Here is a 25,503-nt window from a genome sequence, read left to right as displayed (position 1 = left end):
TCATCCTCTGTGGTTCAATTAAAGTGCTTCACATATGAAGGCAACAACCAATGCTTCACTAGTCATGCCTTAGTGGCAATAGTCGTTATGGTAACGGCTGCTACTGAGTCGGTTAGGTTGTTAATTAGTAGAGAATAGTCTCTATGGTAACGGCTGTTACTAAGTTTGTTAGGTGGTTAATTAGTAGAGAATAGTCATTATGGTAACGGCTGCTACTAAGTTGGTTAGGTGGTTAATTAGTAGAGAATAGTCTCTATGGTAACGGTTGCTCCTAAGTCGGTTAAGTGGTTGATTAATAAGGATAGTGCGGTTATAATGGCTAATATATGCAGCCTTTGTTTCTTTATGGAATATGCAACATTATGGATACAGGTGCTCTTGTAGGGTGTTCTCCACCAATTTAGAAACTTTAAAAGAAGTAGTTGAGGGCCATTTTGTTTGCGTGTGCACCACCCTTTGAGGTGACTAGGTGGAGGAGAAATGCCCTGATGTAACTGGTAGTGAATCCTGATCTCCCTCATGTGTTGTATCTAAATGCAGTGTTGTGATGGGGCTAGTTTCTGATGCACAGAGGAGCTCAGTAAAAGCTCTCTGTGATGCCGTGACGATGATGTACCGCCTTTCTGGGGTTCACAAGTTTGCCCTGAATAATTCAAAGGGCTGGGGTTATGATGGGTTCAACACTCCAAAAGTGTCCGCACTGCAAATCACCCCCCCCTCCCCTCTCCATTTGAGGTCGCTAGAAATCACTGCCGCACAGACGTACATATATTCATATATATAAATATATAATATATACATCTAGATATATACATGGACAACATGCACTGGGAATAGCAAATGACAATGACTGAATGGAAGCACGCAGCTCTTTGGAGTTGCAGCCTTTTTCAGGGTCTTTTTTTAAATAGTTTGTAGTGGTGGGACGAGACGAGAGCGAACCGTTGGCGAGGGCAAGGGAGGGCAGCCTTAACTGTGGGCACATTTAGGAGAGGGTGCAAATGAGGTCTGTCTTGAGGAGCGTGTTGTGGTTTATGTTTTTTTGTTTGTTGTTTATCGATGTATGTGTGAGGCAGGAAAAAGTGAATGAGCGGGGGTGCTCTGAATGGAGGTAATTGGAGCCAAACGGAGTTAATTCAGAAAGATAGCAATACCTTATGAAAACTAGGACTTCTCATGGTCATGAAAATCCATTGAAAGTTTGGAATAGTCATGAAATTTGTTTTTTGGTGTATGAAACTTTGGTCTAGTTGTTATTGAACTCACTCATGGATGATGTTTCTACAACGTGATGGTTTCCACTCAAAATTACATACCCTAACTAGCCTGGAAAACAAATGGTAAAGGTGTTTTTTAATTTTCATTCAATAATCGGCCCCAACCTGTGGGTTAAATACAGACATTTTTGTTTAACAGTAACCAGTCACAGTGTTACTGTTCACAAAACTGTGTTCACGAAAACCATAATGCGCAGTCAATTGTTTTAAGGTGCTATCACAATAGAACTGGCATCACTGATGAGGTCTTGTGTTGATGCCATGCAATAGGCCCTCTGTAGTGGTCCCCTGCTCCTATTGGCTATTGAGCCTCCTGGCTCCTCCTCTTCCTCCCTAGGCAGCCTCTGTTCCCCTGCTCGCTCCCTTCTGCAGTCCAACCGTTTATGTAATGAAATATTAGTGCTGCCTTGGGTGCCTGCAAGGAGCATGGACCACTAACTAGCCTGGTGTGTGTCCAGGCGGGTTTGCAGAGGCATTCTTTTGTGTGTGTGTGTGTGTGTGTGTGTGTGTGTGTGTGTGTGCGCAGTCTGCGCACACATGTGCTTTAGTTAGTTTCTGTGTGTGTGCGCACATGTGCTTTAGTTAGTTTGTGTGTGCATAAGTTCATTTCTGTGTGTGTCCGGTATGCTGTTTGCCTGTATTATTTCATAAAGCGGCCCACAAATGAAGGTCTGAGTGTGAATTGGGATTAGTAGCAAAGCAGGAAATCGTGATGCTCATCTTAACCATGGATGCTGGGGCTGGGTTGCCAATGGATGCTGTGGCTGGGTTGCCAATGGATGCTGTGGCTGGGTTGCCAATGGATGCTGTATCTGGGTTGCCAATGGATGCTGTATCTGGGTTGCCAATGGATGCTGGGGCTGGGTTGCCAATGGATGCTGTAGCTGGGTTGCCAATGGATGCTGTGGCTGGGTTGCCAATGGATGCTGGGGCTGGGTTGCCAATGGATGCTGTGGCTGGGTTGCCAATGGATGCTGGGGCTGGGTTGCCAATGGATGCTGGGGCTGGGTTGCCAATGGATGCTGGGGCTGGGTTGCCCATCTTACCCGTTGATGCTGTGGCTGGGTTGCAGTTAGATCAACAAATTTGCAGCCAGGCCAGCTGCTTCTTCTGACACAAAGTGGAATACTTTGTGGGTCAGGTAAGAGCAAGTGTGTGTGTGTGTGTGTGTGTGTGTGTGTGTGTGTGTGTGTGTGTGTGTGTGATGCCTCAGAATTGAAGCACGTTTGTGTTCGTGAGTGTGGAATATGACTCAAGTCCAGCCTGTACATTAGAAACACTACATGCTGATCTCATCACAGGGTCTGAAAAGCAAGCTATTGATCTCAACTTTGACCTGTTTTAATTACTAATGGGCTGTTGTAGCCCGCTGCTGATTAATTAATTCTTGGTTATTTACCCATGGCACGTAGCCTAGATCATGATTATTAAACTGCGTCTTATAACCCCATGCATTTAATTACAGCAAACTCGTTCATCAGTCTGAACACACAGTAGTCTGAATATGCACTTTACTGCAGTAAAACACAGTTGGGTTGAATCACACTGATCCTTTTGCTTGATTGTGTATTCCATGGTGTCTTGAAGGTAAATAGCAACCTTTCACCAGAAATGTGCATACCACACCTTTAAATTCTGACCAGATGATGTGTTACCTTAGCCTGGATACCAGCCCAAACCCAGCCCACAACATTTTTGGTCAGGGAGATCCAGTAAAAGTTTGAATGTATCAGATGGTCATACTATGTTGCTCTGATTAGTTGTAGGTATCCAATTGAGCGAAGAGGCATTTTTTTTTCCTGGTTCGTTGAAACACGCCCCATAATCACAGCCAAATGGGTCAGTATCGGACTCATATTCTGACTAGAATTATGAGTATGACATCGTCAGGGGTCCTCTTGCTGTAGGGGCCCCTTGTCCTGCATATTGTCCAGCTGTCTCTACTCTTAGCACACCTGATTAGGTTAAAAGTAATTACAGTGCGTTTGATTAGCTTAATCAAGCCTTGGGCTAATCAGAAGCGCTGCTGGGAAGGCACTTGGGTGTGTAGAGGTCTCGAGGAGTGCGGATGGCGGAGAAGTGTGTTGTAGAGGCCGGAGAGTAGACGTCTCCAGTATAGAGTGAGGACAGCTGAGAAGTGTCCAGTATGGGGCTCTGGAGGAGAGGACAGTCGACGCGTCCAGTATGGGGCTCTGGAGGAGAGGGCGGCTGAGAAGTGTCCAGTATGGGGCTCTGGAGGAGTGAGGAGGTCGAAGTATGTCGTAGAGCAGGTTGAGGAGAGGGTCTCCGCTATAGAGGGCACTGATGGAGTGGTAGGTTTAATTACATCACACACACACACACACACACACACACACACACACACACAGCCTGGTTGGGACTGATTTCCCCGGTAGCACGGTTGAGCAGCCATTGTAGTAACCAAGAGAGAGTGTTGAGGATGTAATGGATTGTTGATGATGATGATGATATCGATGGTAGTTGTCTCCTAAAACTAAGAACTAGTCTGGACTAAGAAGCAGTGCTCCCTGCAGTAGGTAAAATCCCAGCCAAGCAGAAGTGAGAACCTGGATGCTACTGTCAGTACCTACGTCTTTGCAAGTTGCTTAAGCTGAGACTATCCTCTAAGCTTCCTGATGACTGTTTCCAGGAATGTTCTCTCCCTGTTTGTGTGTGTGTGTGTCGGTTTGTGTGTGTGTGTGTGGGGAGATTGGTCGGTCTTGTTGTCAGCCAATTCACAGATTCTGAACTTTGTGCACTCACCCGTTTAAGCTCTTGACAGTTGGCATGCAGTTGAAAGCGACTCTGCTGTTGATGCTCGCTCTACAAGCAAGAGCTGGAAATCCTGTTTACTGCTGCCCAGTCACAGGCCTTACTCTCATGGTTGGGTTGAGTATTTTGCACAGGCGTGTGTGTGCTTATTCCTTACTCTCATGGTTTAGTGCTAGTATTGTGCACGGGCGTGTGTTTGCATAGCCTTATTGTTTTTAGATATTGTAGATGCGATTGAGTTTTGTGCTCCAATTTGAGTTGGTACAGTTATAGCTAACCAACATATTTGTATAAGGATGCCCTGTTTATGAAATAAACCCAATGTGTTTGGGTAGTTGAATTCCTACCAGCTTCATGACCCTCAACCCAAAAAGCCGTGTGTGTGTGTGTGTGTGTGTGTGTGTGTGTAAATCTTGTCTGGTGTGCGAAAGAGAACATGAGATTAGCAATGGCATGATTGCTGCCTGAAATTGTACCCCTTCTATAATCAACACATTCTGCTTGGTCATGTAGTCGTCAGAATAAATGGTGTGAACTCACACTGATGCAGGTTGTAATCTTGCTGCAAAGTACCTGTTCTGATTGCCTGTCAGATGTCTGGGAATGAGGTGTTTTGAAAGATAACTGGATAGATATACGGAGACCAGCTGTCCTGTGCAGATGAAGTCACTGGTCTAGTTTAAACCCTTTCCTCCTGAAATGAAGTGGTTGCATATGTAGCACATGATTCCAGGCTGGGAACACAATTAGCACCCGCCAAGTGAGTGGACACCGGTGTGTAGGTTTATGTGTTGACAGTTGAAGGATGGTGGTTACTGCAGTTCTGTAGTGTAAAATGGATGCTGTAAATACTTGGCTTCAATCTGATCATGTCAAAATCAGCTTGTCATATCTATGCAACGGGGGGGGGGGGGGGGGGGGGGGGGTGGGAGGGAGACGCACACAGTGCATAACACTAGCTATATAATTTGGCTACTGAACGTAGGATTTGTAACATCTAGCATAATGTTGAGTGTCTCCTTCCTCAAAAATCTGAACTTCTATAACTACCACGGATGTTATCAAACCTGAGGCATCCAGCATGTCCCTAGCTAACCTGGCTACAGCGACTACTGCAGGGGTGAGCGAGTTCAGTGTGCAGTGGCTCATAACCGATTCTGGTGAGCCGCGGGAATAGCTTAAGTGTTCAGCGATGGTACAACGCACCGCAGTGTTTGTAGAGCGAGAGGAAAGGAACAAGAGGAGGTGAAACTCCGTCTTCGGCTCATCCATTTTGAAAGTTGAGGCCTTCAAGAGGCACTAGAACAGTAGGGTGGTGTTTGAAGCTTGGTCAGAGGTGCTTCTGTCTGGGTGAAAACTGCACATGAAGGTAGTCTGCTAATGATGCATAAAGACGTGCGCTAGTAAGACCCCAAGTAAATGCGTCCCGTAACTATGCTTGACAACAGTTTTGACAGTAATTTCTACGAGACACAAGTCCCAGTGCCTCCCTCGTCGATTTCCTTGCAACAAGTAAATATGGACATTGATAATGTTCTATGCAATCATATTTTGGGAATCAGAAACATTATCCTAACCAACATTAGCCACCCCTCATGTGGAGCACTGATGGAGCGGTAGCCATGTTGCTGTCTATGGTAGCCATGTTGCTGTCTATTAGGGATGTGCATCATCACTGAGGAAGATGCGATACACATCTCGATGCACTGCCAACGATCCGATACATTAAAGATACATAAAAGCAGCTACTAATGCGATACGATACGATTCACCCCTATTGCGATGCAGTACGATTCGACACGATGCGATTCGACACGATGCGATTCAACAAGGTGCGATACAAAATAATGCAATTTTATATTATTCATAATGATTCATTTATTTGTCATACAACAAATCATTAAAAAGGTATCTGACAAAATATAACATGTATATGTAACGTGTGTAAGTGTTCTCTAAATGTCTTATTTTTTTATTTTTAACTGTAGGCCTACCAAGCAGTCACAACACAGTTTGCTTCATCCTAAACATGTGGATCAAATGCCTCACGCAATCAATTTAACTTATTTGCCCTATTTTAAGGTTTTTCTTTAGGTTTTGAGTTGATCCACATGATCAGGATGAAGAAAAAAGTATAATGGAGACTAGCTGCTAGATTTCCTTTTCCAATTTAAGGAAGGCACAGGTAAATTCAAGTAACAAATAGAGAGTTTAGCTACGGTATATGGAGTATATTCTTACCTCTTCCTCCATCATCACCTCTGCTATTATCTTTAAAAATACCATGTCCTTGGTGCCGTGGTCTTCAAAGAAAGCCAGGTCTTTGAAACGTGGTTCAAGCGCCAGTGTTGTGTCTGAACGCGTTCATTGAATGAAAGTTCATGAACTCGTTCATAATTTTGGTGAAAGTGAACTGAACGTAGGGTATTACTGTCTGATTAACGATACTGTGAGCGTGTTCATTCTGGTGTCTGAGAACTGCACGTTCACTCTTTTTAATTTCGTTCAATAAAGTGCTAGATTTCTAGAGACTTCCATGCGAAAAACACCGTTAGTAATAGTCGCTTATCCCACTGTCTATTCCTGTGAGAGCCCCGAAGTTGTGTCGAGGCCAAGAGCGGTATTGCAGACAGATAGTGATTTTAGAAAAGTTATAGACTTCACGAGAAGCGGCCATTAACAGCAGTGGAGATGAGAGCGCGTTTAAGAAACAGTAAGAGAGGTGGAATCTATCTAAATATAAAATGATTGGTCTTGTATTGAGATTATACCGATACAAAAATGTTAGAACCGATGCATCGCGATTCATCTCACATTGTATCCGGTCCACACTTTTTTGATCCGGGCCATCGTATCGTGAACTTTTATGCCGGTGCATCGTGGCGAACTGGTGAATCTTCCCATCCCTACTGTCTATGGTAGCCATGTTGCTGTCTATGGTAGCCATGTTGCTGTCTATGATGTGACATGCCAAGGAAATGTTCTGTTTGATCCACACCTTCATTGAGAGGCTAAAGAGTTGTTGTTAAAGCCATGTTAAGCTAGAGCGCTTAGGCCTGCTTTAAAATATTCGGTGAGCTGGGGAGTTTTGCACTGAGTGTCTTTGCCCTGCATACAAATTGATGTGAAGAGCGTTTTTTAATTTAGTACGGAGGGTAGAATAATATGCATGGCCGGTAACTGTTTTTCCTCAACCAGCCACTTTTAAGTTAATTGTGTTCCCTGATGCCAAGCTAACCATCATGCTCTGCCCCAAACAATACCAACAGGTTTGTGGCTTTGAACTGAGGAAGGTTTGTGTTGGTAGGTTTGCTTGCAGTCTTATTTGCTCTCTACCTGCCTTTCAGCATCTGCTGTTGTGTTGTGTAGAGGCTGTAATAGGCTGTAATAGTATTTCGTTTAAATGATTATTCAGCTCAAGCCTCTGTCTGAGAATAGCTGCAGGGGTCTGTGGTGTTATCTGCTTGTGGCGCTGCAATGGTGTTTGCTCATAATGTTGTTCAAGTACGGCATTGCACATTAACAATGCTTTCTTCCTTTTTGCCTGTTTCCAGTATATTGGAGCATACGCCACATCTTTCATCTTTACTAATGATCAGTGTTCTTAGTGATTTCTAAGTGTCCCATTCGGTTATGTATGGGATGTTTCTAATGTCTCGACTGCAAATTGTTTAGATGTTTTGAAGCCTCATAACGATTTGTTCTCAGTTACCTAAAGACCAGTGGGAAAAGCAGTATTGTGCACCTCCCTTTGGAAGTTCAGACCAATATGCATGGATGTCCCTATGGACCAAACAAGGCAAAGAGAAAAGGATTAAAAACTCAAAAAAATAAAACTGAAGCAAATCAAAAATGATATGTGATGACCTCTGACTGTTGCTTTTCTGTCCCCTGTCAATCTAACATCCAGTACTTTTTTGTGTGTGTCCACATTGCAGACGTCAACTCCAAACTAACATGGCAGTCAGACTGTGCGATGTGACCTCTCTACTTAGAAGTGGTTCCTGGGCGGCAGAGCCTTGGACTGGGGTGTGTGGGACTTCTCATTTTTATCTTAAATGTTTTCACATACATGAGTAATGAGTCAGGACTCAGGCCATACCAATCCCTCCATCTAAGGAGGTTTGCTGCTGGCTTTGAGGGCCACAGTTTCTGCTGGTTGTGGTCGAAAGGTAAAAAAAAAGAGAATTTGGTCTTTTGGACGTCGTGGCTTAACTGACTTAACTCACTTAAACACATAAACGAATGAACAAGAGTTTTGTTTTTTTTGGCTGATTTTTATTTTTTTTTTCTTAGTACCTTGATTTTTTTTTGTTAGTACCTTGGTTTGCTGCAAGTAAATTTTTTTTTTTTTTTATTGTCAGGTTTTTTTTTTTTTTTTTGAGAATGAAAACCACAAAAGATAAAACCAGCCGACACTGTGGGCGTCAAGGACCTGCGCTCCACTTTGTGCGCTATGCTCGCAGAACTGAAGGGCAGTGTCCCACGGCCTGGAAGCACTTTTGTGTTCAGATTCAAATCTGGGATGACTTGGGTGTTCGGTGCCTAAGGTAGTGGCATTGGTATGGCTTAGCAATGGCTTCTGAATGCATTGTATGTTTGAGGAAAGCATGTTAGACCTGTCAGATTAACATAAGTGAACTGTATGACTTTAATAGTTTGCCTTGTCGTATAGCATAACAAATTGCGCTGTTAAATTATTGTTGATAACGCATACTCAGAACTGAATAACCATGTCTCTTTCCCCTTCTCTGAATGATTGCTTAATGTGAAGTGGTTATGGTACATTCAATTCATATTCTGCTATGAATATCAAATTCATTTATAAATGACCCATTCAAATGCTACTTGCTGCGCTTTATCTGTAAAAGAAAATGGGTTTAATTTCATTCATTTTATTGAAAAAAATAGTTACTGGATGTTGGTAATCACCTGCCTTGATGACACATGTTAATTATGAATATCATTAAGTTGACATAAAATTGTACCCATGTATGTTTTCAGTAATTAGTTACTTGTGAGCAAATTAAATAATGTGTTTGAATGTATTTGTTTCAATTCAACATCTGTAAGCTCCCAACGTGGTAGCATACTGAAGAAGATAACGTTAAAACTCGTAGTCATGTATTTTTGTGAAGTTGTTGATGTGGTTAACCTGAATTGTCTACTTGTGATGTTCTCATTGAGGTCATAACTGTTGATTTTCTTGTTTGTCTTGGCCTCGTCTAATTTGAAGTGGCATGTTAAATGTTTTTTTCGAAGAGTTTATCCTAAATCAGTTTGGTATCCAAATTGATTTAGGCCAAGTGCCTCCGAAGCCCCAAATAATCTAGAGAAAGTGGACATAGTCTAAAGACTAATTGTCGGCAGTTGACAATCTTTCTGTTGATTGAAACTTCAAGATGGGTGGTTTTGGTTCTTTGCGTTTTTGTGACCCATTGACAATACTACAAAGCTTACTTTTAAGGAATAGCCTATGTGATTGGTCTTTTTAGTTTTATTTGGCATATCTTAATGGTATTTAAGTACAGTAGCACAAATATCAGTATTACATACTGATATTACTCCTGCAGCGCTTAGTCGCAACCCTAAATCAAACGCAACAATCCAGCTAATTTAAAGGCCCTAAGAAATCCCTTTTTATGTTTTACCAGATTCTGTGTTCCGTTTTACGTGTACATGTGAATTGAAAGAATATTCAGAAGCTGCCCTAGTGGACAGGTTTAGTCTCCTGTGTCGGTCTAAAACAAGCCTATTTACAGTTAAGTTCACAGAACATGAGATGTGTTGGTTTGCCACCAATGTGTCAAACTCTGTATCTTAAAACCACCTGATACAAGAAGTGGATATAGCCTTATATGTTTGAGGCGTTGATTCACTAACTTTGGCTAGCTGTCTTTGACATCTTGATGTGTCGCTCACATGGGCAAAAAATGTTGCCAATAGCGCTATTGAATGTGTTTCTCTCCCATCATTTCACTCGAAATGTCAAATTCTGTACAATTCTGCGTTTAGCTTCAGTTTTCCTTACTGAATTCCGCGATTCCGTTAGTGTTTTCTGCGTTGCAGAAATCATAGGGCCCTACTAATTAGGCCTTTAACAGTGTCTCTGACACCAGGGGTGCAGACACACGGCTACAGCTGAAGACTGCAGGATGGCATTGAACAAGGAGCAATGCTGGACGTCCTCGGCCAACTGTCTGCTGGTTGCTAGGCGATACACATGTCGGCCGTACTGACTCTAGTCTTTTCCGTTTCTCCGGGCAGGTGATTGCCGCGATGGAAGCACAGCTGTCCAACGGGCCGACTTGTAACAACACGTCCAACGGTCCCGCCACCATCTCGAACAACTGCTCCTCCCCGGTGGATTCGGGAAGCATAGAGGATAGTAAAACGAACCTGATCGTCAACTACCTGCCGCAGAACATGACCCAGGAGGAGCTCAAGAGCTTATTTGGCAGCATTGGGGAAATCGAGTCCTGCAAACTTGTACGAGACAAAATAACAGGTATGAAAAATCGCCCCTCTGAAATGGCACCAATGATGGTAAAGAAGGCTTCTGAGTAGTTGGTGCTCGGCTAGTGTAGAGACAGGAAAATGGAGCCTGGTTATGTGTGCACCTATTCAGACTTTGTTCAGATATTTTTTTAATTAAGTTTTTGGACATATGTGTGACTGCTCCCCTTTCATTAAGTGGGAAGCGAAATCAAAAACTTACAGCATGTGTAGTAAGCCTTGAATGTTACATATAACTAGACGAGTGCATGCTCTGATCCCTTAGATAAAGAGCGTAGCATTGCATCTTGGGTGGCGACGAATATTTAGGTTAAGGGTTCCGCAAAGATTTAAAGGTCTGTTAGTGGCTGTAGTGATGTCCCTTGTTCTCAGCGGGAACCACACAAACGATGTGGTTGTAGTTCTGTTTAAACTTGATTGGTCTGAACCGTTTTATCCCCGACCATTCCAGGTACTCTCTTTTTCCGAACAGATTCCGTCCCCTCTCGGCGTCAAGCGCGTAGTTGTGCTGCTGAATTCTCTTCACACTGGAGGAGCAGTGGCCATTCCCTAGTGGTCCCTTCCACCCGCTGAGATGTTAAACCTCAATTTAATCGCCCTCCACAGGCCCCCAGTTTGTTCTGATTACTCAAGGTCCCAGCAAGCAGTCAATGTGGTCATATTTCGGGCTTATTTATATATTTTTTATGTATTTTCCTGCCGCCCCCACGGTCCAGGCCTACTGGCTGGCTGGCTGGCTTTGATCTCCAGTGTCATGCATTATCAGAGTCAGTTTTTTGCTTTTTAGCCCCAATTAAAACACAGGACTCATCTCAAGATCGTAGCCAGTGAAGCGTGAGGGTTAGACTTCAGAACAGCAAAATGCTCTAATTATATGCCTCCCCCCCCCACCCCCCCCCCCCCTCTCCCCTCAATTCTAAATGAAGGCTATTATGAAACTACCCCACAGCAACAAAGCACATTGGCTTACACCATTAAGACTCATTTAATTGTTAAATATCACTGGTTTCATTTGTATCCTTAAAGCTGCCTGTTCTAACATTACGCCCCCCCCCCCCCCCCCCCCACCCCCCCCCCCACCTCCTCACCCCACACCACCCCCACCAAGCCACAAGCTAAATTGTTAAGGAGTTGGTTGCGCTGAGGACAGCATAGCTGGAAGCTAGAAACTCGAATGTCAGCAGTGGCTCATATTGTTTGTGTAGGGTAGTGTTACATGGGGTTTAATGCTCCGCGTTGACTTGACGGTCCATTATGACTGACTTATCCCTTTTGCTGAATTGTATATAACAAACATCTTATTGTGGGCACTATCTTCCGTGCGATCGTTATCTTTTAGCTTTAGATCTACTCAGCGGTTTATGAGTCAGTGGCAGTGGAGGAAGGGACCAATTAGGAAAATCATTCACACTAAAGAGTTCTGTTGGCCCATAACAATATCAACATGATGTACTGTTATTAAAAAAATATATTAAAAGGAGAAAATATTTTGTAGTTGACTAAACGCATTTCCATATGAAATATGACAGCTGGATCCTACATTCTACTGGACACATGGTTGTGTCACTGTGGAATTAGAAGCTCATGTGTGTAATATATCGTTTGAATGTCAAAGAACATGGGTCAGCACATCCATGGATTCATTTACTTCCCATTCCACGTTTGACTTCAAAAATAGTATAGCTGTCAGCAATGTCCATTCTGCTGTTCCTAATTCTATGTTTTTTCCCCGTCAGTTTCCCCTGTTCTTTCTCCCAGTGCCTTACAAACACTCTCTGTCTAATGCATTGCTCAAAACATCCCACCCAAAAGCTGTGCAAGGCCTCGTCACGAGTGACTAAATCTGCCTTTGGTTCCCCATGTCCGTTTGTTTGAGTCATTGTGGGAAATGTAGGCCGACGATGTTCATGGCAATGTAGTCCTACAAATCTGTTGTGTGATGCAAGATGATGTGTGTAGTTGTTGAGCCACAGATGTGTTTCTTAAACTTAAAAAATACCCTGGGGGATCCTCTTAATGAACTCGTCCCTTTTCATACCCTTAAAGAGTGAGATGTACATTTTTCAGTTATGACTGGACAGGGCAAGATGTAACACAGACCATGTGGAAACTAGGAAGCGATGGAATATAAAATGGGAAATGTCGGCCAGTAAGTGACACTTAAAAGATTAAGTGTGCGGAAACAGTGGTGTAGTCCAGGGTATACGCAGTTATACGGAGTATACCCACTTATTTTTCAGTCAGTATAGGGTATACCCACTTCTCAAAACAGGGCATTTATCCTGTGCTGTATGGGCTGCTTAAAAAAGATAGTAGTTCCAACATAAAAGTGCATTTTGTTCCTTGGGTTGACATACATAAGTTAAATTGCCAGTCTCAGTTTTGTGATCGGTTTACCTGACTTTGTAGAAATCCACCGCCTATTTTCTCTTAATCTGAGCAGATGGTAGGATCCTTAAGGCATGCAAACAACACTTCTATAGCTCCTGTGGAATTGGTTCCTAAGTGGGACAGTTTTCAAACCTAAAAAGTAACGTCACTTAGCCTAGAAGATGGGTCACTTTTTGCTTGAAAACGAATTTACCCCCCCCCCCTCCAAGTGGACTAGGTGGTTCCTACCAATCTGGTGAGAATTTAAAATAGACTCAAGGAAGGATGAAGGGTGGACCAAAAACGTCTTATCCCCATCCAGAGCTTTCATTGCAACCCCCCTGATGTGTCGGTGCCTCAACATGGAGTGTATTTGTGCAATATCACCTGTGCATGGGATTCAGGAGAGTGCCTCCCTGTCGTCTACTCCAGCAGCTACCTGTCTATCATGAGGGGTAGTGCCACGCAGCTTGGTGCTCTGCCACATCAAACTGCTCTGACGCATTTCAAAACATGGGGAAGCAGAGTCTGCCAGACTTTTAAAGTATTTATTTATTTATGTTTTCCAAACACCTATTTTTTTTTTTTTTTTTAAGAAATTCTTGTCCTGCTATCTATTTGACACCCTGTTTCAGATATCTGTTGCAGGCCTTGCATGTCACAAAGACTACTGTGAGATGGTGGGAGTTTGTTTTCAAGGACCTAAGAAGAGTTTTTTTTTGTTTTCTTTTTAACTATGATTCAGATTTAAAGACTAGTCCTACTTATACTGCAAGCTGCAGAGACTCAAGACTCGTGTAGGTAGGTGATGAAGTGGCCTTCAGTTTACTCAAGGAAGGAGTGGGTGTTTTTTTTTTTTATAAAGAAGTAAAAGGAGCAAGGCGAACGAACACGCTGTGACATCTCAAACAGGTGGAAAGAGAATTATGTTTTCCATTTTTGTCTTATAAATACCACATAGCTCACCGTGACATAGGGAACTCGCATGCCAAAAGTTTTCAATGACACGACAAACACGACAAACTGTCTAAACACACAGAGCTTTTGGGGACGTAGTGCCTCAGCCTCTTCAGGGGGTCAGTGAGTCCAGAGCGGGTGTAGTGCCTCTTCAGGGGGTCAGTGAGTCCAGAGCGGGTGTAGTGCCTCTGCCTCTTCAGGGGATCAGTGAGTCCAGGGCGGGTGTAGTGCCTCTGCCTCTTCAGGGGATCAGTGAGTCCAGAGCGGGTGTAGTGCCTCTGCCTCTTCAGGGGATCAGTGAGTCCAGAGCGGGTGTAGTGCCTCTTCAGGGGGTCAGTGAGTCCAGGGCGGGTGTAGTGCCTCTGAAGCAACGCAACGGCCAGATGGAACACTATGAAATGCGCTATATGAATGCCTTGCCATTCGCTGCGCAGTAATATGGAATGTTATCATAGAATGTTATGAGGTTGTAAGGTAATTGTAAGGTAATGCTGGATTTTACAACAGCTTTTAGCCAATCACAATCAAGGGTTTGAACAATCAGTTTTAGAATCTTTCTTAAGGGATTGTTGCTGGCCTGGCTTGACTCCATAGGGGGTGTAGTGGCTCTGCCTCTTCAGGGGGGCAGCTTGGGAGACGATAATGGACATGATGTGCTTTTGTGTAGCTCATTAAAGTGCTGTATGCTTCTGTGTGTGTGTTTTTGCTAATTCCTAGACAGTTGTGTGTGTGTGTGTGTGTGATGGGCCACAGGAAATGGATGCTTGCATTACACGCTAATGGATGAGTGACTGCGTGTTTTCTCTTTGGCTAATTGAATCGCGTGCTAGTTGTAGGCTGTGTGTAACCGAGCTAAAATGAACCTCTTGCCTGACTGGCTTCTTGGAAACCCACAGAGACGACTCAGACCCAGTGCAATCTTTTGGTGAACGGTTCAGCGGGTCTTGTGTGTGTGTGTGTCTGCTTTAAAATTTCATGTATGTGTAGTGTGGGTGAATTTTTTTGACGTTAAAGATTTGCTCAGTATAGTCTTTTTAGCAGGCCCACAATGCATTGCATCTGCTGTGTATTTTGTGTACGAGTTGGTCTTGCAGGCGAGGGGTGTGTGTGTGTGTGTGTGTGTGTGTGTGTGTGCCTGCCTGTGTGCCTTTGCTCGTATTTCCTGATAACCCCAGGGCTGTGGGATGTGTGTTTTGATCGCTGGCTAATACTCAGCAGGTGAACAATGGGAGTCATTCAGAACAAAAACATCGGATCTTGAGTTCTTATCCCTATGCTCTCTTGCCCTTCCCTAAAGTAACTGCATTAGCTCAACTCCAATCCCTCCAAAAAAAAATAAGCTTATAACAAAAAAAATGGGGTACCTTCCAGGTTGATCCGCCTCGTCCACTTTTGATGACCCGGGAAGCAATTACCCTGCTCCGGGCTTGCTTGCAGAGCCCATGAGGAACAAAGAGTTGAGTTGTTGTATCCATAGGACTGTTGTAATTGGTGCTTCGCTGGTTGGTTTTCTTAACATCAGTTTTTTTCTTTTTTTTTTCTTTTTTTTATTTCCTTGCCTCCAATCTACTTCTCCATTTGGCCTCGAGGCTTAAGCGGAGAGAGCGTCATCTCACTGCCAGCTTGCCGCCTTCAAAGGCAGCGCTCGTTTCTCCTGGCGATAGTGAAACGCTAGGACGCAAGGTGAACGAGAGTTTACGAACTGCTGCTCGTACCAGCTGAGGAGCCCGAGTGTGTACGCAATGAGTCATCAACATCAACCCAGTTTGAACCAGAGGAAAGACAGGGAGATGATGTTCATGGGGAGATGAAGATTGCAAGGGGTGGGTTTGGGGGGGGCCGGGATGGAGGGTTGGGAGCTAAAAACTGCCTTGTTCATCAAAATCCCCAAACGTTGGCGTCATGCCTTTGGTTGACTTGGAGGCAGGGAGGGAGGGTGGGGAGGGAGGAGGGTTGATTATTTATCCCACTTAAGTAACCTACTCAAAGATGTGCGCCTCTCTCAACCGTTAAGTTAAAATATTAGCACACGCTACCCCGGGTCCCCAGATGCTCGCTGCTAGTGCTCCAGCGCTTTGTCTCCGCTAGCTGCTAGTGCTCCAGCGCTTTGTCTCCGCTAGCTGCTAGTGCTCCAGCGCTTTGTCTCCGCTAGCTGCTAGTGCTCCAGCGCTTTGTCTCCGCTAGCTGCTAGTACACAGGCGATTCGTCTCCGCTCCACGCTCTCCGCTGCGGCCTACTGCTGTGGCGCTGGGAAGGCAGAAATGTAATTACATAAAACTGGGCTCCCAGGCGGATGGAGTGTACTGTCTGAAGTGATTATCAGTTTTTAAATGTATGAATACTGCAGGGGCGCATGAACTTGACCGGAGGTGGATACGAGGAGAAGTCTCGCTGGTGGGCGGCGGGAAATTGAATTGACAGTGGTGCTCGGGAGGCGTGGGCGTCGTCTTTTGTAGATTTTGGACAGATGTGATGGATAGAGAGGGAGATGATGAGACACAGAGAGGGTGTGTGTGAGGGAGATGGAGAGTAAAGCAGACATTTATTATCAGAAGTGATGAGTCACGGTTGTTTCTCACTCGTCAGGAGCTGTTCTGGTTTTGTTTCACTTTGCTTTGTGGCCTACCAGAGACCAGGCGTGTGTGTGTGTGTGTGTGTGTGTGTGTGTGTGTGTGTGTGTGTGTGTGTGTGTGTCTGTGTGTCTCTCTCTCTGTCTGTGTGTGTGTGTGTGTGTGTGTGTGGCGTGGTGCCAGAGAGCAGGCTACTTCGGAGAGTCTGGGCCTGCTTCCGCCTTCAGTGTTGTAGTGCAGACGTCCTTTGGTGAATACATTGAATTTTTCAAATACCTTAACATTGAGTGTCAAGAGCAACAAAGCTGCCATTCCTGTGTAGGTCAGGTCCAAGGTTTTGTGGATTGATCCTCTTGAAAATGGTTCAGCTGTTTTTTCAGTTAGGAAATGTAGCCCTTGTATCTTTACTCGTGTAATGGTGCTCATACCCTTTCCTTTCATAATCCCAACACTTAACACATTAGTAACTAACTAACAACCTAGCTGCAACCTTCACAAAACTACTAGTGGTGTTAGTGTTTTACAAAGTCGGTGCACAATTTTTTTCTTCCCTGCTATTTCACCCTGTACTTGATATGAACGTTCCCCTGTATATATAGAAGGCTGTGCAGCAGGGTTTTCATCTGTAATTCAAAACACTTTGTGTTTTTTGTTTTTTTTCTTAGGACAGAGTCTGGGTTATGGATTTGTGAACTACGCTGAGCCAAAAGACGCCGAGAAAGCCATCAACACTTTAAACGGACTGAGACTCCAGACCAAGACCATTAAGGTGAGCATAGAGCTTATCTGATCTCCTCTTTAAAGTATCCCTTCTGCTGTTGCGACCGCTCGCCTTGCAGATAGGGCGTGGTGTCAAAGTACCGGAGATTTTCCATTTCAGCAAGTCAGCAAGGCAAGAGATCTATACACACACACACACACACACACACACTGCTCTCGACCTCCATCTCGAGTAGGTTCGGGGTGAATGTGTGTTTCATGAGGGGGAGAGAGATGTAGGAGAGCTTGAATGGTGCGGTGTAATTTTCCACATATACCCCTCTCCTCTCCCTGCTCATCTCTGCTTGCACTTTGGCAGGAAACAGAAAGGCTATAGCTGTACATCAACACATTAGGCAGTGCCCTTCCTCTGTGTGTGTGTGTGTGTGTGTGTGTGTGTGTGTGTGTGGTTGCTACTGAAGGAATGACTACCTTGTACGAATGAAGGTTTTGGAGTGCTACATTTTATTTGTTTGTCTGTGTGAGCACACATGTGCATGCACGCATGCTGTTTGCATGATTTTGTGTGTGTGTGTGTGTGTGTGTGTGTGTGTGTGTGTGTGTGTGTGTGTGTGTGTGTGTGTGTGTGTGTGCGCGCGTGTGCTGACTAGTATCTCTGAGGGGATTTAGAGGAACAGAGCGATGTTTTTTTTTTCCCTTCAGCCCACGCCATCACCCCGAATGAGATCTAAAACATGAGACCCCCACCCCCCATACAAAAATAATAAAATAACACGCATACCAAAAATACTCTAGCTGCACTTTCAGAAGTGCAAATAACCCCCTCCCATGAGGTGACGGAATATATTTGCAAGAATTATCGTGATATGAAGCGTGAAGGCGCAAAGCGAGGGGAGACCAAGGGAGGAGGAGGGACGATGGATGGGGTTGCGGTTCCTCCTTGACAGCCTACCCTTCAGGCTCTTTCAGTGAAGGGGGGCGAACTGGGAGGATGGCATAAGGAATGAGACTGGGGCTAGGGCCGTCCATCGATCGCAACGCTGCAAAACGATCCTATTTGGCGGTTTAATTAGCGTGGGGGCGTTTTATTGATGGGAGCCATCGGGCGTGGTTGCTGCGGAGCGAGCCGTCGCAGGGGGGGCATGTAGCGGCCCGCTAGGCTGTGATTACACGCAAGATCTGCAGAGTCCTGATAACGCTCACACATGCATTTAAACATGCGACCAACCTGCGCTCAATAAATGCATGCTCCACTGCACAGAATGCAGAACACACTCACACGCCAACTAGTCTACTTTCTGCTCCACCCAAACTACACTGATATGTTTTCGGAGGGGCCTCATTCTCCTAGTCTTCCACATTGGGCCTATATTGCTAAAACACATTGGATTGTCCTCTATGACACACGTGAGCCTGTGTAGAGTGTTGCCAGGAAAAATTTTACGATACGATTTTACAGCTGGAGGTTATAAAAGAGAGATAGAAGAGTGATTGTGAAAGGCCCTCAAGGAAGGAAGGACAGAAAATAAGCAAATATTAGACCAGAAAAGATGGGATAGTTAAATATAGCCGAAGATGAAATGGACGATGTGATGGACGATTCATGATTTTAAAGGTGTTTTTCTTCTGTCGACATGAAGACAAAACATTATTTAAAAATTGTTTATTATATTACAAAACCAGAAACTAAGGTAATATGGGCCATATTGCCTAGCCCTAGGCTACACCATACTGGTTTTAGTATCTACAACCAGCAAGAGGTTGATTGGTGACAATGTTTCTTGTCTAAGTACAATGAATACGGTGCAGTCACATGGAACAGAATTAAAGGCATCACTGTGATGACATGGAGAACAAACCAATCAATAGACAGGAATACCACGAGATGACAGAAATGTACTGCTTTACAGCAGCCGACAAACAGCAGGCCTAGACAATGTCTGTCAAGATAGGTAAAATAAACCCACTGATGAGTGTGTGAATTGTAATCTTTGTCCTTTGACTTATTTACCACTAGTGATTTAAATACACTGACATTGCTTGGCCAGTGTTAAAGTGGTAAAGTGTAATTCTGTTGCTGTTCATCTACGAGTTCCCGGCAGCATTAATTTGACACCACATTGACAAACGGGAAACCGCATGACTAATGAAAGAACCCTCTCGACAACAGGCCAACAGAAATGTTCGGTGGCTGACAGGAAGAAACATTGATCAACAACGTTACGGTCGTAGCCATCGCATCTCCTTAAACCAATGTCTTACCTCTAAATGTGTAAGGGAATTCCAGATTGACACTTAAGTGCTGATTTACCGAGTAAAGCACGATCTTTGAAATTGTGCTTCAGATTAGTTACACACTTTTACTCACCGCACTGCATTATGTCTTCCGTTTGGGAAACACATTTGGCCACGACTTGTTTGATTTGTAAACTCTGTTTCACCTCATCATTAAAAAAAAAAAAGCAGTAGTAAATCTAGGCTTCGGCTATTGTGCCGTCTTAAGGAAGAGATGATGGGGGTTGGGCGAGGAACCCTGTGGAGTCCGTTAGCCAGCATGACCATTGAAGAGAGGATTAGTGGGGTACGCTGTACTCTCCCAGCGCATGCACGCTTCCTCCCTCCTTCCCTCCCTCGCTCGCTCGCTCGCTCCCTCAAACAAAAACCCACGGAAGACAGCTGCCAATTACGGAACTCCAAAAAACACCCACCCGCCCGTTTTACATCATCTGCTAGTCCTCGTATCGCTCTTCTCTCCACTCAGCTGTGTGTGTGTGTGTGTGTGTGTGTGTGTGTGTGTGTGTCGTCACTCTTCTCTCCACTCAGCTGTGTGTGTGTGTGTGTGTGTGTGTGTGTGTGTGTGTGTCGTCACTCATAGGATTATAGTTACTCAAATCACTCTCGTTCGATTGCTAGTTTGTTCAGTGCCTGCCTTCCGTCCTATGTCTAATCACCATGCCTGTTTCCAGGACCGTCTTGAATGCCCTTCATGTGGTTTTCTACTTCAGTGCACACACACAGGGTCCCATCCAACCATATGCCTGTAGACACTGAAGTAACTGCTGATTGCGCACTGCTGATACGCCATGGAGAACGGGGCAGCAGAAACCCTGAGCTGAAGCCAGGGCTTGATTTATATGAATAACATTTATAGGATGGCAGAATGCACCGTGCTTCCATGTTCGCGGTTTGCATTTCTGTATGATGCTTCCTGCTATAGAGCCGGGGTTCTCAGTTAGGATCCTGCACATGTGACGTCAGGCCTTATATTAGCATGCAGAGCAGCAGGTTTGAGACCCGTGGCAGCAGAAGCTACAGCTTGATTATATGAATAACATTTTATAAGGCCTTGCTTCGATTTCCCAGTTTCTGCATGATACGTACTGCTGTAGAGCAGGAGTTCTCCGTCAGGATCCTGGACATGTTTCATTAGGCCTCAGATCAGCTCGTCTGGATACAAGATGGCGGGCACTATGTGACTTAACTGCTATAGAGCAGGAGTTCTCCGTCAGGATCCTGGACATGTTTCATTAGGCCTCAGATCAGCTCGTCTGGATACAAGATGGCGGGCACCATGTGACTTAACTGCTATAGAGCAGGAGTTCTCCGTCAGGATCCTGGACATGTTTCATTAGGCCTCAGATCAGCTCGTCTGGATACAAGATGGCGGGCACCATGTGACTTAACTGCTATAGAGCAGGAGTTCTCCGTCAGGATCCTGGACATGTTTCATTAGGCCTCAGATCAGCTCGTCTGGATACAAGATGGCGGGCACCATGTGACTTAACTGCTATAGAGCAGGAGTTCTCCGTCAGGATCCTGGACATGTTTCATTAGGCCTCAGATCAGCTCGTCTGGATACAAGATGGCGGGCACCATGTGACTTAACTGTTACAAGTAAAGAAAAGCTGTGGGTTCATGCAAAGATTTAAAAACCTGATCTGGAACAGGGGACCGCATCCTAGTTCTGGAGTACCAACCCCCACCGACTCCCCCCGCACGCCTGCACGGCCGCCCGCCCGCCCTGCATGTCTCTTGTGAGAAAGAGGGTGGGAAAGAGAATGATAGAGCAAGAGAGACAGAGCAGGAAATAGAGAGAGAGATAGAGAGAGCATGCCTCTCTGGCTCGCCTCAGTTGAGAAAGAGAGCGTAAGAAAGCGAGATGGATTTAAAGACGGCAAACGAGAGAGAGAGAGAGAGAGAGAAGGAGGAGGAGGAGGAGGAGGAGGAGGGGAGATCTTGCTGCTCTGACTCGTCTCAGCTGGTGGTGGACTCCGCCCTGCATGTCTCTGGTCTTACCTTCCCCCAACCCCACCAGGTTATATATTAAAGTGTCAATCCCCTGTGTGTGTGTGTGTGTGAGATTGGAGTAATACTTTGCTTCACTTCATTGTGTATTCAGCTAATCAGCAGTGCCTCTGATGAGTTCAGTTGGGTATGGAGACATGGGGGGTGGGGGACGACGACATGCAGGGCACTAGGTTTGAGGGTCACTGCAATAGGCCATGTGAATGGAGGGGATTGATGTATGTCTGAGGGGTCACTGCTCTCTAGTGTGAATGGAGGGGACTGATGCATGTCTGAGGGGTCACTGCTCTCTAGTCTGTGGTGTGAATGGAGGGGACTGATGCATGTCTGAGGGGTCACTGCTCTCTAGTCTGTGGTGTGAATGGAGGGGACTGATGCATGTCTGAGGGGTCACTGCTCTCTAGTCTGTGGTGTGAATGGAGGGGATTGATGCATGTCTGAGGGGTCACTGCTCTCTAGTGTGAATGGAGGGGACTGATGCATGTCTGAGGGGTCACTGCTCTCTAGTGTGAATGGAGGGGATTGATACATGTCTGAGGGGTCACTGCTCTCTAGTGTGAATGGAGGGGACTGATGCATGTCTGAGGGGTCACTGCTCTCTAGTCTGTGGTGTGAATGGAGGGGATTGATGCATGTTTGAGGGGTCACTGCTCTCTAGTCTGTGGTGTGAATGGAGGGGACTGATGCATGTCTGAGGGGTCACTGCTCTCTAGTGTGAATGGAGGGGACTGATGCATGTCTGAGGGGTCACTGCTCTCTAGTGTGAATGGAGGGGATTGATGCATGTCTGAGGGGTCACTGCTCTCTAGTCTGTAGTGTGAATGGAGGGGATTGGTGCATGTCTGAGGGGTCACTGCTCTCTAGTGTGAATGGAGGGGATTGATGCATGTCTGAGGGGTCACTGCTCTCTAGTCTGTGGTGTGAATGGAGGGTATTCATGCATGTCTGAGGGGTCACTGCTCTCTAGTGTGAATGGAGGGGACTGATGCATGTCTGAGGGGTCACTGCTCTCTAGTCTGTGGTGCTGTTTGTACACTGGGCTCTGAAGCCCTTGTCAGCAGGCTTAATTATGCCCTGCACTGACTATATAATGGTGCAGGGTACTGCACCCGTGGACTTGTGTGTGTGTGTGTGTGTGTGTGTGTGTGTGTGTGTGTGTGTGCTTCCTTGGTATTTACTCTGCATTTGACTGTATAATGAGCCGCTTATCTTTCTCTTTGACGCCGTGCTCCAGTGACATTTCAGGTGCATACAAACACCCTGTCATTTACTCTCCACTGAGTTATGGTTCTGCATTAAAGGACTTCAGCCCAGCCCCCATAAACACACACATCCCCCCCCCACCCCCCCCCCCCACCGCCCCATCCACTCTCTCCACCCCTGTCGCACTCTCCATTTCCAGCTAAAAGCAATATGGCCGCCCTCTCCCTTTGTTCAACACTTGGCATTTGTGATGTGATAAATGAATCTCTTCCAGTCCTCGCTGTGGTGCTTTTAAAAGCAACCGTCCTCCTCCACCCTTGCCTCAAACACACACACACACACACACACGCACGCACGCACACACATGCACACCCTTGGTGTTGGCAGGCATGTTTTTTGTGCTAGGCTTGTGAAAGTCGACAGGGAGATGCAAGCTGCTCATGAATATTTCGATTTACATAATTGTGGCAGAAGTGTTTCATTGTAAGCACTAACGCGGCACGCGCCAAATTAGCCTTCCCTTTCTTCGCCGAGGGCAAACGGGCGAAAAGATGATCGGCCAATTCGCAGATTTTAATTGGTCCGTTTTCATTAACCGTGATGAGACGAGGGGCCTGTGCAGTGTGTGTGTGTGTGTGTGTGTGTGTGTGTGTGTGTTTGTGTGTGTGTGTTTGTGTTCTGCCATTATTTTGTGTATATACTATGCAAACTGGGGGCGTGCGTGTGTGTGTGTGTGTGTGTGTGTGTGTGTTTGTGTGTGTGTTTGTGTTCTGCCATTATTTTGTGTATATACTATGCAAACTGGGGGCGTGTGTGTGTGTCTGTCTGTGTCTGTCTGTGTGTGTGTGTGTGTGTGTGTGTGTGTGTGTGTGTGTGTGTGTGTGTGTGTGTGTGCACGCACATGTTGAAATTCCTAAATGCAGTCTCCTGCTTTAGTATGCGTGTGTTGTTTGCCTCCCCAGTGACACTATTCATGTGTAGGTACACACTCCCAGTTCTGTTTGAGTCTCCTCCTGCCTGTCTGCACAAGCTGTGCAAATGCAGGTGTGTGGGGGGGTGTGTGGGGGGGTGTGTGTGTCTTGATATCACCCGCTATATCACAACTCTGTATGTTTGTCTCTTGACATTGGATTCCAGCTAGCTGTGTTTGTTTGCACGCATGTGTGCAATCTGATTTGAACCCTTCTGTGTGTGTTTTGATCTTTACATAGATTTATGTGTAGCTGTAAGGGGTTGTGTGTGTGTGTGTGTGTGTGTGTGTGTGTGTGTGTGTGGCTAAGTGTGTGTGTATATCCTGATATCTGATACGTAATGTTTGTTTGTGGTTATTTTCTGTTGATTTCTGACATTGACTGTGTGTGTGTGTGTGTGTGTGTGTGTGTGTGTGTTGATTTCTGACATTGACTTCTCTGTAAATGTGCGCGCTACACCCTGATGTTATGTCCTCTGTGTCAGTGCTTCCCAGTCCTACCATTAATCTCTGAGGAGTGGTAGCTTAAACATCTGTACATCCTTGTGGTGACCTTTGGATGTCTGTGTTGCCATCCTTACTCTGCCTTCTGGTCTGTCTGTCTGCGTGTGTGTGTGTGTGTGTGTGTGTGTGTGTGTGTGTGTGTGTGTGTGCAATCCTAACACTGCCCTCTGTGCTGCAGGTGTCGTACGCGCGCCCCAGCTCGGCCTCAATCCGTGATGCCAACCTGTACGTGAGCGGCCTGCCCAAGACCATGACCCAGAAGGAGCTGGAGCAGCTCTTCTCCCAGTACGGACGCATCATCACCTCCCGCATCCTCGTCGACCAGGTCACAGGTGAGCACGTGGACACACACACACACACACACACACACACACACACAGCTCTTCTCCCAGTACGGACGCATCATCACCTCCCGCATCCTCGTCGACCAGGTCACAGGTGAGCACGTGGACACACACACACACACACACACACACACACACACACACACAGCTCTTCTCCCAGTACGGACGCATCATCACCTCCCGCATCCTCGTGGACCAGGTCACAGGTCAGCACGTGGACCAGACCGTGGTGAAGTAGTCACCAGGTACTTTCCATGAATAAGAATAGCTATCTCAACTTTCAGTCACTCACTAACACAATGGGCGTTGCGCAATACCATCTGGTCTGCAGTCAGATAGAGAGAAAAAAATGACATCGTCTGTCCTTTTCCTAACCACTTTTTGTTTACCTTGATGGAAAATCTCTTGACATGAAGGGAAGATGTGACCGAATTCTTAAACAGACTTCAGAAGAAAAGAGAATTAAACCACTTACACATGTGCCTACCTAATTATGCGATGGTGAATGTTGTTAATGTTTTAGATGTTGGCCGCCGCTATGAGCTGTTGTGGGACTCCTTTTCTTTCGTAAAGGATGGTCTGGTGTACTCTGTGCTGAAGGAGATAAGAAAGGAAGCATTGAAGCACCTTTCCTAAGCATTCAGAGAATCCTACCAGCTCTTAGGTTGCCACTTTGATACCTCAGGGTCGTTTGACTCTGTTGGGAACGTTCACAAGCAAAAAAAGACTGTCCGACCGCAGCCGTGGTCCGGATTTGGTTACTCCCGGAGTTTAGTCAGTCCTACCTGCGACATACCGTTAAGATGTCATACATGGGATTCCTTTCTCAGCAAAATTCACTCCGATGCAGCCTTACAGTTTATGTGAAGGGGGTGGTTGTCTTGTCCCTCTCCTAGCTATTCTCCTAGCTTTTCTCTTCTGTATACACCCCTTGAACAGGGGCAAGAGATAGGGAACGGGTGTATAAGTGTATAAGGTGAATGTTCTCTAATGTA

The 25,503-nt window shown here is 45.5% G+C and overlaps 1 protein-coding gene across 2 annotated transcripts in view; it reads left to right on the top strand.

Annotated features, from left to right (window-relative positions):
* Positions 1 to 7,991: 7,991 nt before the first annotated feature.
* elavl2 (ELAV like neuron-specific RNA binding protein 2) overlaps positions 7,992 to 25,503 on the top strand; it is a gene marked incomplete at its 3' end in the record, with an annotated part of 25,356 nt that continues 7,844 nt past the window's right edge. The window contains exons 1-4 of one of the 2 annotated variants that reach the window (XM_080859880.1): positions 7,992 to 8,078; positions 10,317 to 10,557; positions 17,128 to 17,231; positions 24,343 to 24,496. In XM_080859880.1, the coding sequence (XP_080716006.1) occupies positions 8,007 to 8,078; positions 10,317 to 10,557; positions 17,128 to 17,231; positions 24,343 to 24,496 (571 nt within the window). In that variant the 5' untranslated portion in view covers positions 7,992 to 8,006. Of the gene's footprint in view, positions 8,079 to 10,316; positions 10,558 to 17,127; positions 17,232 to 24,342; positions 24,497 to 25,503 lie in introns of those variants that run through there. The other variant, XM_080859881.1, reaches the window with a different exon arrangement.

This window comes from Sprattus sprattus (genome assembly GCF_963457725.1).
Source record: "Sprattus sprattus genome assembly, chromosome: 21".
Taxonomy (NCBI): domain Eukaryota; kingdom Metazoa; phylum Chordata; class Actinopteri; order Clupeiformes; family Clupeidae; genus Sprattus; species Sprattus sprattus.
The sequence above is the reverse complement of the archived record's forward strand: the minus strand, read 5'-3'. Positions and strand labels throughout refer to the sequence as shown.